This window comes from Esox lucius, chromosome 16 (genome assembly GCF_011004845.1).
Source record: "Esox lucius isolate fEsoLuc1 chromosome 16, fEsoLuc1.pri, whole genome shotgun sequence".
NCBI classification, from domain to species: domain Eukaryota; kingdom Metazoa; phylum Chordata; class Actinopteri; order Esociformes; family Esocidae; genus Esox; species Esox lucius.
Window position 1 is genome coordinate 29,183,735 of NC_047584.1, and position 13,455 is coordinate 29,197,189.

General features: G+C 47.0%; 1 protein-coding gene across 6 annotated transcripts in view; it reads left to right on the plus strand.

The window, feature by feature from the left end:
* Nucleotides 1–13,455, plus strand: part of LOC105023524 (vacuolar protein sorting-associated protein 13B) — a 366,155-nt gene that overhangs the window by 163,687 nt on the left and 189,013 nt on the right. For all 6 annotated transcript variants that reach the window (XM_029113576.2, XM_029113574.2, XM_029113577.2 and 3 more), the window contains exon 22: nt 11,073–11,200. In XM_029113576.2, coding sequence (XP_028969409.2) covers nt 11,073–11,200 — 128 coding nt within the window. The remainder of the gene's footprint in view (nt 1–11,072; nt 11,201–13,455) is intronic.

Genomic DNA, 13,455 nt, shown 5'->3' on the forward strand with positions numbered 1-13,455 from the left:
GAGGAACCAGGCTCTGAGGCGTGGCCAGTCCTCTTCTGGCTGTGCCGGGTGAACATTCTAAGAATACAAATTGTAGGAATTAATAAATGCATGTTGGCTGTGTCCAGAGTCAATAAAACACAATCTAGGTCAGAAGCCTGACCAAATAGACAGGAACAATCCAGGGGGGAGAAATGGTCAGCGGAGTGGCAAATGGAATTGTCAGGTATTTTCTTGATCTGCAACACAACCAGGTGGGCTATGGAGAGGGACAGCTACGAGTCTTTCGAGTCTGGCAAAGGGAAGTGTCTACCAGGTTTACAGTAATTTATATGGAACAGCGATTCAGTACTCTATTCTCTGCATGTTTTTCTCGCCTGAACAGAATTTCAGTGAACTATGTCAAATTCTTTGCAACCAGGAAATGAGAGAGGGATTTCACTTGAGCCAGTCTGTCATTGGTCATTGATGTGATTGAGGAGGACGGGATGAAGCATATTAGTGAGACCGATGGAAGAACAGAACGGTGATGCTCTTTTGTTTTCCAATAAAAAGTTGGTATTTTAGACTGCACTTTTTAGTGTTCCCTGACATCTGTATTTCCCTGAATACCTTCTTTAAACATATCCCTGTCCTGACCTGGACATATTCTGACTGGTCAGGGTAACATCTGAGGGAATCAATGTCTGTATTTTCTAAAATAAAATCTGTACATAGTACTCGGACTGTGCTTGGTTTAATATGATTACATGCTTTCTCTGGATATTTTATTTTCATGTTCTCATTTATTTGCTTTCACTGGTAGAGATCACCTCACAGACTCAGAATTAATGTCATTATCCTCATCATGGAAAAAACTACTTTCCAAAGTTTTAGTGTGTCGTTCAAAGATCCCTCAAAACAATTGTAATGGTATGATTGTTTCTGCTTTCAATTGGCAATTTGGATACATGCCTGGCACTCTCCTGATGTACGTTGAGAGTGAAAAAGCCGAGAGAAAGTGAGAGAACAGAAGTAAAGAAGAGAGGGAAGAGAGAAGATCAACAACGAGAGAAACAATGATGGAATGTGATGTTTTGGGCCCTGTGTGGGGCCTGGAGATTTGATGGGACTGGGTTTTTAGAGTCTTTTGTGCAGCCTGGGGATGTGACAGGACGGTGTTTTGGGCACTATGTGGAGCCTGGGGATGTGATGGGACATGTTTTGGCCACTTTGTGGGCCCTGGGGATGTGATTTGAGCCCTGTGTGCAGCCTGGGGATGTGATAGGACGTGTTTCGGCTCTGTGAGGGGACTGTGTTTTGGGCCCTTTGTGCAGCCTGGGGATGTGGTGGGACGTGTTTTGGCCACTTTGTGGGCCCTGGGGATGTGATGGGATGTGATTTGAGCCCTGTGTGGAGCCTGGGGATGTGATGGGACGTGTTTCGGCTCTGTGAGGGGATTGTGTTTTGGGCCCTTTGTGCAGCCTGGGGATGTGATGGAACAGTGTTTTGGGCACTTTGTGGGGCCTGGGGATGTGATGGGACATGTTTGGGCCCTGTGGATGTGACAGGATATTTTTTGGGCCCTGTATGGGGCCTGGGTATTCCATGGGACATGTTGTGGGGCCTGGGGATGTGATAGGTTGTATTTTGGGCTCTGTGAGGGGACTATGTTTTGGGGCCTGGTGTTGTGAAGGGGCTGTTGGTGTAGGCATACTTCTACAGATCCATTTAATTTCCTCAGTACTAGCTCAAGGCGAGGTTACGTCATTGGTTCCTCTACACCACTGTGGCTGGGTTGATGCAAGTTGGGGGGGACAGAGAAGAAAAATCATCACTCTGCATTGTTCTTTTACTTCACTCTTTGTTTTGATCCCAGATCTTAGAAAAGTGTCTGTGACTAACACCACATTGCAGCCACAACAGAGTCCTCCAGTTTCCCATGTGGGGTTTTGTGATGTCAGGACACAACCAAAACAGCAAGTTTGTTTTCATTCTGTTTTAGTACATGTGTGAGTATGCACAGCATACTGTTGGCACAACTCACTGAGGTCACAGAGAGCTATATAATACGACTCACTGAGACTTAGCGTACTAGTATGTCTCACGTTGATTACAGGGTCACACTAGCATATAAGAACTTAGATATCATCCTGAATGTGTGTGACTGCTTGAGTGGACATTTAAACTGGAGAGACTGTATCATCCAGGCTGAAGGGAAAATAACAGAAATTGTTATGGCACGAACAATACATGAGAAAGCAGGGGTTTTCAGATCTTAACCTGCAAGGACTAAACTTCTGCTGCTTTCCTACCCTACGAAGACCCAGACTGCTGTTGCTTTTCAATTCTACCTGGTATCCTACAAGGTCTGGGCCTATGCTGGTTTTCTACTTTACCTGAACATTAGTTCTGTCCACCTTGTCACTGAGGTCTAAATTAGCCTTTCATTAGAATTTTTGTTTTGAACTAATGGAAGATCCTGTGGGTCCTGTTTTTCTGACAAAATGTTTCACTCGCAGCAGGTCAGTGTACAGGATGTGTTTCAGTGTTACTCAGAATGCCCCTGATTACTCTTCACTAAATCTGAACGGACCGATGACTTTGAAAACAAGTTGTTTGCTTCAGTCAGTTTGGGGTCAATTACACCCCTAATTGTATCCTATAAAGCCAGCCACCAAACTAGCCTTAAGTGTTTTCTTTATTGTCCTAATGAAAGAAAATTGTTGGCACTAGGACTTGTTGGGATTGCAGTAAGCCTTCTCTTTGTTATTGTGCATCCTGAATACTACCCTATTCCCAATGTAGTGCACTACTTCTGACCAAGACCCTAATATAAAGTAGTGCACTAAAACGTCGATAAGGTACCATTTGGAACACAGGCACCGAGTCTTCATCCAGTAATGACCTCACTGGCTTCCTCTGAGATCCTAAAATTAGCCTCTGGCGGAGTGAGGACTCAGGGAAAAGCTAAGAAACATCTACTCTGATGTGGCGCCGTTGGGAGGTGGCCGGGGGGGGGGTTGGTCATTAGCAGGGTCCTTGGTCCTATCTGGTTGCTGCTGAACTGATCTGATGGGATTAGCTGTAATATGGGTGTTTACTGGGAACTACGGCCCAGAGCGGGGAACTGGACACTGGGTCACCACTCCTGTCGTCCTGCTTCAGAAGACACCATGGACTTGCCAGTGGTTACTCTCTGGAACTCGGCAGAACCAGCGCTGACTCCTGTTGCCTGTGGGACTCGACCCGGCATCACGGAACCGAAAGGGGCTGGGAGGGAGTGAGAAGAAGGGCAAGAAGCGGAGGGAGAAAGAGAGCGAGGGAGAAAGAGAGCGAGGAAGACAGAGACCGAGACAGAGAGAGCGAGGGAGACAGACATGAACTCTCTGCCTTAACCCTGGTAGCTTAATGGAAGTCAGGCCGTTTTCATTGGCTCCTGGGTGCCAGTAGGAGGGAAAATGTTTTCATTATAAAGTTATTTATGTAGTTAAATTTTTTTCGCAAAGACAACAATTTATCAAGGTAATGATGGCTGGATAGAGAAAGAAAACAATAAACGGTAGGAATGACTAATGAGATTGTTAGGTCCCCGGTGGAGAATGTTCTCTGTAGACAGGGGAGGCCTGGAGACGTCTGAGAGGAGAGAGACTTGGAGATTTTTTTTTTCTGTCCTCAAGTACCTTTTTGAGGCCGCTCACTCTACCAGCCATAAGAGACCAGTCAGTCAACCAGACAGAAGAAGACAATAAGCAGCCAGCCTGAAGAAGCCAGTCTGCAACCAGCCAGTCTGTCAACCAACCAGAAGACGCCAGTCAGTCAACCAACCAGAAGACACCGGTCAGTCAACCAACCAGAAGACACAGTCGACCAGCCAGAAGAGGCTAGTCTGCAACCAGCCCACCAGCCAGTCATTCCTCCCACCATAAGAAGCCAGAGAGTCAACAAGCCAGAAGGGACCAGGCAGCCAGTCTGTCAACCTGCCAGTTAACCAACCATCTATCCAGTCAGGATCCATCCTGTCATTCTAATGTCACCCAGAGGATGTTGAGTAGAGGAATTGCCTTCAGGTTATACATCACTCTACCTATAGTTGAAAGAGGATTTGTACATTTTGGCTGTAGTTCAAGTTTTTTCATTGTCAAAACCAGACCAAAACAAAATCTTCCAATAGAATGATTTAAAAAAATATATTTTTGTATGAGTCAGTGATGTGGTATCTTATCAGCTTTTGTTTACATACCATGTATAAAATTGTTTGTCAACTTTGTGTAGATTGTATGTATTCTGTTCCTATATGTTGTCAACCCCTATCTGCCCCAATACAATTCTGGGTTTGTGGAAATGGACTTTAAGGACCAATGTCTTCAGTACTCATTGGCTGAAGCCCTAGAAATTCTCGGACCGGCTCAACATGAATATACTTTTGTCAAACCGTAATAGAGTTTGTTTGAATTATGACTTTCCTACAACTACCATGGTGCTTTGCACCTTGGACTGAGGAACGTCTGAAAATGAACACGTGTGGTTATTCATTGGCTGTTTAGTCTGTTAGTAGGCAACGGATGTTTTGGTTATCCACGAACAACTTATTACCTAAAATAACTGTGTCTGGCAGGCGTTCCTTGGTGGGCTGTGGTAATGTCAGGAATGCCAATTACAAATGTATTATACGTCATCCTATACCAGAGTGGAATATTGACCGGTGCTAGCAGCGATGGGATGGAACACATCACCAGAGGAGTATAGCAGCGTGTCCGTGTGTGAATTCGGCATGTCACACTTGAGGTCTGCAGCAGGGATATGCAGGCCACGCTGATGGGTCGCAAGCTATCCACACAACTGTGTGTTCAGAAGCCCAATACTGTGTCAGATATTCTGATGCCGGCTGCGAAGAGGAATGTGGAAAAACAGCAATCCGCCAGCAGCCACAAGGGAATCAACGTTATGGCAAAGTCATTTTTGCTAGGCTAGCTAATGTTAAATATGTCTCAGTCCGTGCAATATTCACTGGATAGGTTCACGCCATTTCTCTCTTCTATGTGGCGTGTCATCCAATTGCACCAGACAGCTATCTAGTATTCAAGTCAAAAGCAACATTTGCTATGAATCAGGAAGTCAATCTCACTCCTCCCTAAAGCTTGTTTAGTAAAAAAAAAAACATGATTACCCCCAAATGCGTCACTGAAGATAAATATTGTAAACTTGCCGTTCCTAGCTTTCAAAATACAGAACACAATTAAAAAGCTGTTTTCAGAGTCTCATGTGTTGGAAACATGATCTGCACAACAATTGTAGTGGAGTTGTCCTTAAATGTATTTGGTTCTGGTTCTGATGTGTGCAGGTAGCGATGGGGTGTGAGATGGTAAGGCCGAGGCCTCTCTGGGTCATTCAGTTCAGACAATTCTGGATGTCCGGGATACATCTGCATTGCGTTCGTCCTGACTGTTGCTATCTGCTGTTCTTTTCCCACACCTCTCCTCTCCAAGCTTCTCCGCTTCATCCCTCCATTTCGGCCAGTCTGCCTGTGTGTCGGGTGTCTGGCAGCGTACTTCAACAGCGCCCTGACAAATGGAGTCTGATAAATATTTAAATAAACAGTGACTTGCATCCAAAACAAATAGCTTGGTCGGTTATTAAAAAGCTAGATGCTTCCTCGGCATGCAGCTGTAACAGAATATACAACACTTCATTTTATTGTAAACCACTTGTAATGGGGAACATACCAGAGAGGGAGCAAGATATGGGCTGAGAGACCCTGATCCTTCAAATGGACTGTTTTTACATTTTTAATAGAGTTGCACAATGGCTGCTGTTGCTGAAAGGCGTAGGGTGCTTTGAAAGAAGGGCGTAGGGTGCTTTGAAAGAAGGGCGTAGGGTGCTTTGTTTTGTGTTTTAAAACGTTTTCTCTATAAATGACTGGGGTTGTTATGACCAGTGGTTGTTGCCTGCTAGTGGATGGCTCTTACATTGACAACGTCTGAGCTGCACTAATGTCAGCCGGGGGCCTCGTTATGGTTCATAATGGGAACCCGAATAAATACATTTTAAAACAGTTTTCCAAATGATTGACCCAGGTACACCGTGTTGAATGCCTCTTGAGTAAATCTGATTGAGCTGAAAAAACATATGAGACTATTCTGTTGAAACAAGAGCCTTTGCCCACCTCGTGAACACAATTTTAATAGTTGTTGGCGCTTTTCCAACGGTTGATTTGCCAGCTGAGGAGGAACAGCTAGTTCTGTAATGGCAGGTGGTGGTCTTGATAAACCAACACTGTAGAATCCTTCAGCTTCATTTGAATCTCCAGTTTGGCAAAATGTTGGCTTTCCAGTAGACTGCAACAAGACAGATAGTTGATGATAAAACGTCAACTGTGTCGCCACTGCTTGATGAAGGTAGTCTATGCAACTCAACAGCTCAAACGTGTTGACGAATCTATGCCAAAATCACATCTGTACCAATATCCCTGGTTCAACACGGAAATGCAAAGAAACAGCACAACTATGTCTCAACAATGCATTCAATCAGTTCTTAGCAGCCTGTTTCAGCAAAAAGGTAGTACCCACACTATTTGATTATAAAACAATGTTTGTGCCGTGTTTACATATTGAACTTAATTTTAGATCTCATCAGGCATTATATGTATTTTCTGGACTAGTGTTTCATCTTTTGTCAAATAAACTAAAACGGATCTTCAGTAGCTGTTGGCACAGATACATTTTGCTCTAACCCAAAACTGTACCCAACCGTGACCCTACAGCCATATACCGTACTGTGGGGTATGCAGACTGTTACACCCCTAATATCCAAGCTAAACTGAATCTATGAAATTGCTATTCAACACATACGATATCCGGCCATATTTTGAAAAATCAACACGGAATACGACTGGAGTCTGAGGTCAGTCCTATCTTCTGATCGCAGAATTGGAAACATCTCCGGTCAAACAGGCCATCTGAACGATACCCAGTTGCACTTATACCTGTCCGGAGTTCATTGCCACAGAAAATGTTGAACAATGTTTCAAGTTCACTGGAACCAGAAAAGGAGAAGTAGACATACGGAGAAGACAGATGCATGCTGACATGACCTGACCTGAACCAACTGCCAAGCGTTGATAGGACGTGTAAGAGAAGTCCTGTAAACATAAGAGGCAGGATTCTGCACAATGCCCCTTGAAAGAAAAAAAAAAAAGAGATTAGGATCTCTATTGTTTCCTATTATGACTATGTGAACGTAAATAGTTTAGAAAAGTATATATATTTTGATAATGTAAAGGTTAATCCAGGGATCTTTCTCAACAAGATGGTGACAGTTCCATACATATAATAATGAATCTTTATATTTTCTGTTAAAAAAAAAAAACCCACAGCAAATCCCATGTGACCCCGACTCTGAATACCTCTGCTCTATAGTGTGCTATGACTTCTGCGCTCTCACACTTCTGATGACCTTCTGAGTTCTCTCTCTTACATCTCTCCCACGTTTCTGGCTCTCCCTCTCTAGGACGACTTCTCTAACTCCAGGGCCCCAGTCTTCAAAGCGTCCCGGTTTCATAGGGCTCTGTGATGTGATGATATGACAGTTGGAGCTGTTAAAGAGGATGATTAATGGCCATTAGCACAGCAGCTCATGTTTATGTGATTGGCAGCAGTGGCCCTGAACGAGAGGGGGGGGGGGCGGGGGGGCATAGACAGAGCGAGTGGGGGAAAGAGAGAGTTAGTTAGCTGGTTGAGGGTCAGCTTAAGGGCTGTGATGTCAGAAGAGGGGAGGAGGCCTTGAGCGAGCATTACGGCGTGGGTGGTTTAAGAGGCCGCTGGGCCCTCACACCATCCCCTCTCCACTCCTCTCTTCACCGCCCACACTGCACTTAGGATCCAGCATGCCTCCAGACCGCCAAGCCCTGTGCATCCCTATCTCCAGCCCCTGACATAACCATGTTCCTATCCCTGCCGTAGTTCCGGCACTGCCCTGGTCCCAGCCCTTTCCTAGTCCCCTCCCTGCTTGTAGTCCCAGCCCTGCCCTAGTCTCAACCCTTTCCTAGTCCGATCCCTGCCATAGTTCCAGCCTTGTCCTAGTCCCAGCCCTTTTCTAGTCCCCTCCCTGCTTGTAGACCCAGCCCTGCCCTAGTCTCAACCCTTTCCTAGTCTGATCCCTGCCATATTTCCAGCCCTGCCTTAGTCCCAGCCCTGCCTTAGTCCCAGCCCTACCCTAGTACCAACCCTGCTGTTGTCCTAGCCCTGCCCTAATCCCAGCCCTTCCCAATTTACGCTCTAGTCCCAGCTGTTCCTTACTCTCGGCCCTTCCCAACCCCAGCCCTGCCACAGCCCTTGTCACATCCCTAGTTCCAGCCCTAATCCCAGCCTTGCCCTTGTTCTGGCCCATCCCTAGTACTGTTCTAGGTTGCCGTACTCTCACCGTCATGTCACCATGATAGCATCATGTCAGGCCACGCTGTATTGGGCCACGCCTCCTTTAAAAGAGGAATTTCATCCTGTCGGGCACAGCGGTTCTTTTGGACCTTCCTCTGGGTAAGATGAGCTCCGGCAGTCTTCTTAGCTAATCCGGTCTTTTCACGCAAATGCCTTTAAGTATAATTCAGAATGCCTGCATGATCAAGACATAAAACATTGAAAAAGCTGTCTAAATGGACCCGGCTGCATTTGGGAAGTTCTGTGTCCCATTTCCCTGATTGCTATCGTGCTAAACATGTCGTGATTGTATCAGCAACTGATGGACATCAACGGCCAGGCCTGAGGTGAACTCAGGCTGCAGTGACTCATCTCTACAGCAGCACTGTCCCCGAGATGGCTGGAGCTCTACATTGACTCTGCTCTATTGCCAGCGCAGTGCCCAAGATGGCTGGAGCTCTTCATTGACTCAGCTCTACTGCAGCGCAGTGCCCAGGATGGCTGGAGCTCTAGCCTGACTCAGCTCTACTGCAGTGCTGTGCCTGGGATAGCTGGAGACTCCACCTCTCTCTGTCTCTGCCTGCCGCTGTCTGGAGCTCAGCTCTCCCAGGGCCCAATCCACAGCAGCTGCTAAGCCCTCTGTGTATGACAGCCCTGTCCCGTACCCTTGGCTGTGGTCCGGTGGCTCTGACGGAGAGTCACGGAGACCGCCGTGGAATGACTCGACACGCCTCTGGGTTAATTGAACGGGATCCGTCTGGTGACCACAGATGCGTTTCCAATTGGCTGTGCCGGGACCGGTGCTCCTCTGGCGGGTCGGTGCCATGTCGCCTGTAGACCGTCGTCCCTGACGATGACTGCTTGTGATCGCTGCCGTCATGATATCATCCCGGCTGTGGGGCGGGCCCCAGCGGTGTTCTGACTCAGCCCACTCCGTTTCTGTGCAGCTATGTCGTGGGGGGGGGTAATGTTTGGCATGCTGCGGATGTTTGGCGAGGCAGGGGGGTAAAACTATTCCCTATATTTGGGAACTGATGTCAGTGGTGCCGTCATGGATGATTATCCCCCTGCACACACACACACACCATCATCATCCTCATCATCAGCCTACCCTCCACCAAACACCCGGGCACCCTAAACTCTTTTATCACTCTTCTCTGTGGAGTGCTCCCCCACCTGCAAAGAGATGAAAGGCAGGATCCATTGCACAGACAGACAGAGTCTGATCGGAGAGAGATGATGATGGTCGGTCTTGTAAAGGGCCGGTCTGGTATATGATGATACTGATCACACAACATGGTAACACAATGTAACTAGTACGAAGTACATGGTAACACAACGTAACTAGTACCAAGTACATGGTAACACAACGTAACTAGTACCAAGTACATGGTAACACAACGTAACTAGTACCAAGTACATGGTAACACAACGTAACTAGTACCAAGTACATGGTAACACTCACTCTACCAAGCAAAGTCCATAAGTCCTCCGTACAGAGTAGTTTGGCAGTCCTTCTACCAGATGACGTTCCGTAGTGAAAATGTTTTTGTCCCGTGGGATTCGAACCCACAACTCCGATGTTGTAAGCACCTTTTGCTGTCAACTGTGCTACTCTGGACTATTCTGAACTCTGTCACAAACGGGCAGTCTGACACATTCAGTACACACCTGTGAGGTCAGCCTGCGCCCCACCCTCACCCCCCACACCGACTCAGTGTGGGCCTGGGGGCCAAGGCAACCACTAACACCGCAGGCCGTCTTCGCTGTGGCGCCGTCATCCTGGAAACCCGCTACATCGCCTTGGAAACCTTCTCGGCTGTTCTAGTCATCCTGGGGAGCCAAGTATTTCAGGAGCGGTGACATCACCACCCTCGTTTTATGACACCACTGTGATAATGGAGAACTATTTAGGTAGACGCTGAGCAGGCAGAGCTTTGAATCACAGAATAATGTCTTAATGCGTCTTCAGAGACCCCACACTCCCCCCTCTCGCCATAGATACCGCTGATGCTGCAATAGCTTCGCTTTGATTGCTTTAACATGTCCTGTTTGCATGCCGTACCTAGTTACCTGACACTATTGCTATCTAGCCATTCTCTGATGGATCACGGTGCTATGTTAGCTGGACTAGCTAAGGCTTGCTAGCCATTTTCTGATTGATCACCATGCCCTGTTGGATAGCCTAGCTTACGCTAGAAACCCAGTCTCTGATTGGTCACCATGCCTTTTTGGATAGCCTAGCTAATGCTAGCAAGCCATTCTCTGATCTGTCAACATTCCCTATTGGATAGCCTAGCCATGCTGACTCTGTTGTGGTGGATGGGTACGTTAGCTATTCTGACACGTTAACTGATTCAAGGTGTCTGCTGTGTGTCATTAGGGGAGTTGAATGGCTCATCTGTGACTGCAGATTGCCTGTTGCTGTGAGTGTGGACCAGGACAAACGTCCAGAGTCCGACTGGGTCACAGCGAGCCTTTGGGGTTGGGTCAAATCGTCTATACGTCAAGCTGTGTTAATAAACACTAAAAGTGTCTAACTGTCACTCACTCCACTCTCTGTAGATCTGTGAATTACCCTCTTTGGCTCAGGTCTCTTTCTCCTCTCGGTCTTTCTCTCTCGCCTTGTCCTTTGTTCTTGGTTAATATGATGCTTGTGTTAACTGTATCTATGCTCTCTCTCTCTCTCTCTCCCTCCAGAGCCTCGTCCTCTGTCGCTCCCTAGGAAGGTGGTGCCCTCCTCCACAGAGGCGTGGACCACTTCCGAGGAACATATGAAAGAGGTGATAGCCCACGTCTGGGACGCTGTGAAGCGGCTCACACTGCAGGTAGGTCTGCCTCCCAACCACAGTTCAGTCACTCTCCTCCCTCCTCTTCCTCTTTGTCCTATGACCACCCATGATATCAGACACACATTGGGGTATGTTGTTGAGTCCCAGCCCAGCGCTTCCAGCATCCTGTTCAGTGTTAATATTACATACATTATACTCTAACTCTATGTATGGTTGGCTAGATGTCTGCGTGTTTGACTGGTTGGCTGATGTACTGGCTGGCTATGGTTTCCTGAGAGGACCAGACAATAGAATCCAGACTTGCCCACATCCCAGCTGTCCAATCACAGCCCACATCACAGTGCTGTCCCATCCAATCAGAGCCCACTTCGCAGTAACCTCGCAGCGTCGTCTCATCTAAATGGGATAAAGAGATGCTGTCAAGAGCTTCATGTGACATATGTTTGTGGGCAAACCCCTGTGTGTGTGTATCTGTGTGGGTGAATGGTAGACCCTGCTGTGTGTGTGTGTGTGTGTGTGTCTGTGTGGGTGAATGGTAGACCCTGCTGTGTGTGTGTGTGTGTGTGTGTGTGTGTGTGTCTGTGTGGGTGAATGGTAGACCCTGCTGTGTGTGGGGGTGTGTGTGTGTGTGTGTGTGGGTGAATGGTAGACCCTGCTGTGTGTGGGGGTGTGTGTGTGTGTGTGTGTGGGTGAACGGTAGACCTTGCTGTGTGTGTGTGTGTGTGTGGGTGAACATTAGACCCTGCTGTGTGTGTGTGTGTGTGTGTGTGTGTGTGGGTGGGTGAACAGTAGACCCTGCTGTGTGTGTGTGTGTGTGGGGGGGGTGAACATTAGACCCTGCTGTGTGTGTGGGTGTGTGTGTGGGTGAACAGTAGACCCTGCTGTGTGTGTGTGTGTGGGTGTGTGTGTGTGGGGGGGGGGCTTAGTGTGTCCTGTCCAGTTGCAGTATTCAGTGGTTCTCCCTCCGCCCGTCTGTCTGTCCGTCCCGCTGACAGAATGAAACCGTCCCGAAACCACAGCTGTATTGGAGCCCTGACGGTTGATCCCCACCAGCCAGTCTGTTGTAAACACACAGTACATAATGACCAGTTCTGCTGCTACACATGGACCCATTCTAGCCTGTGGGGATGTTTTCCCTCTGCTTCTTTAAAATGCCTGTGTCATTTATTATGATATGGTTGTTCTGGATCCACTTGCAGTCTAGGATGAGTGTGTGTGTGTGTGTGTTTCACTTGACAGTTTACACTCCACTGCCTCGTACTGAAGTTTAATTCTGTCCAGGACAAGCCAGTTTTCACACTATATTAATATCTTAAAATCAATAAATTCTAGGATGTTTTGGATCTCAATCACTAGTTTTTCCCCGATTTAGTAGAATACTGTTTATATTTATTGTCCCACTACATTAGTGAACAAATATACCACTGTTGGCTATATTTGAAATGTATTTTAGATTTAGAGCTGAGTGTCAGAACACCTGTTCTGTCCAAATATAGTAGGCAGAACACATTCCCTTTATTAGGCTCAGCAGCACAAAACAAAAGAAGAGGCAGCAACCAATGACTTAAATGCACAAGGCACATACAATAATCCACAGCGGTGGTCACAAAAGGGCAACTTAATTAGGATTCCCAATTAGAGGGAACACGGATCAGCTGCCTTTTATTGGGGACAACCAAAGGTGAAGCGCAGAGATGCCTAGAGGCCCCTCTGCTGTTGGGCCCTGACTATCACCCCCAGGCACAGAGATGCCTAGACAGTCCCTGACACACTATGCTGAATTATGTTGGGATTTGATGAAGACGACCCAAACTGGACCTCCAAATTGATTTGCCTTCCTTTAGTAACACACAGATTAATCAGGCACATGAGTTACGGGTTATGGTTGATTATTGATGATTTCTACAACAAGGAGCATCTGTCATGATGGTGGATGTTTATTCAGAGGGTGGTCGGGAATGTTGACGACCAGATTACTGTCCTACTCTCTCTCGGTTAGTGTACACGTGGGGGTTTGGCAGTGTGACACTTCTGGCCCAAACCCAACACTCTGAGTCTTTGTGTGTTTATTTGTGTATGTGTGTTTATTTGTTTGCATGTTGTGCACAGGTGCCGTGAGTAGTAGTTTATCTTTCATGCCTGCGTCACAAATGCCAATGTATTCCCTTTCAAGTGCCCTCCTTTTGACCAGGTCCCTGGGCTCTGCTAGCAGTAGTGTGCTCAAGGGATAGGGGACTATTTAGGGGGCTCATTCTTCCTCATGCTTCCAGAGACAAAACAGAAGTATTTTT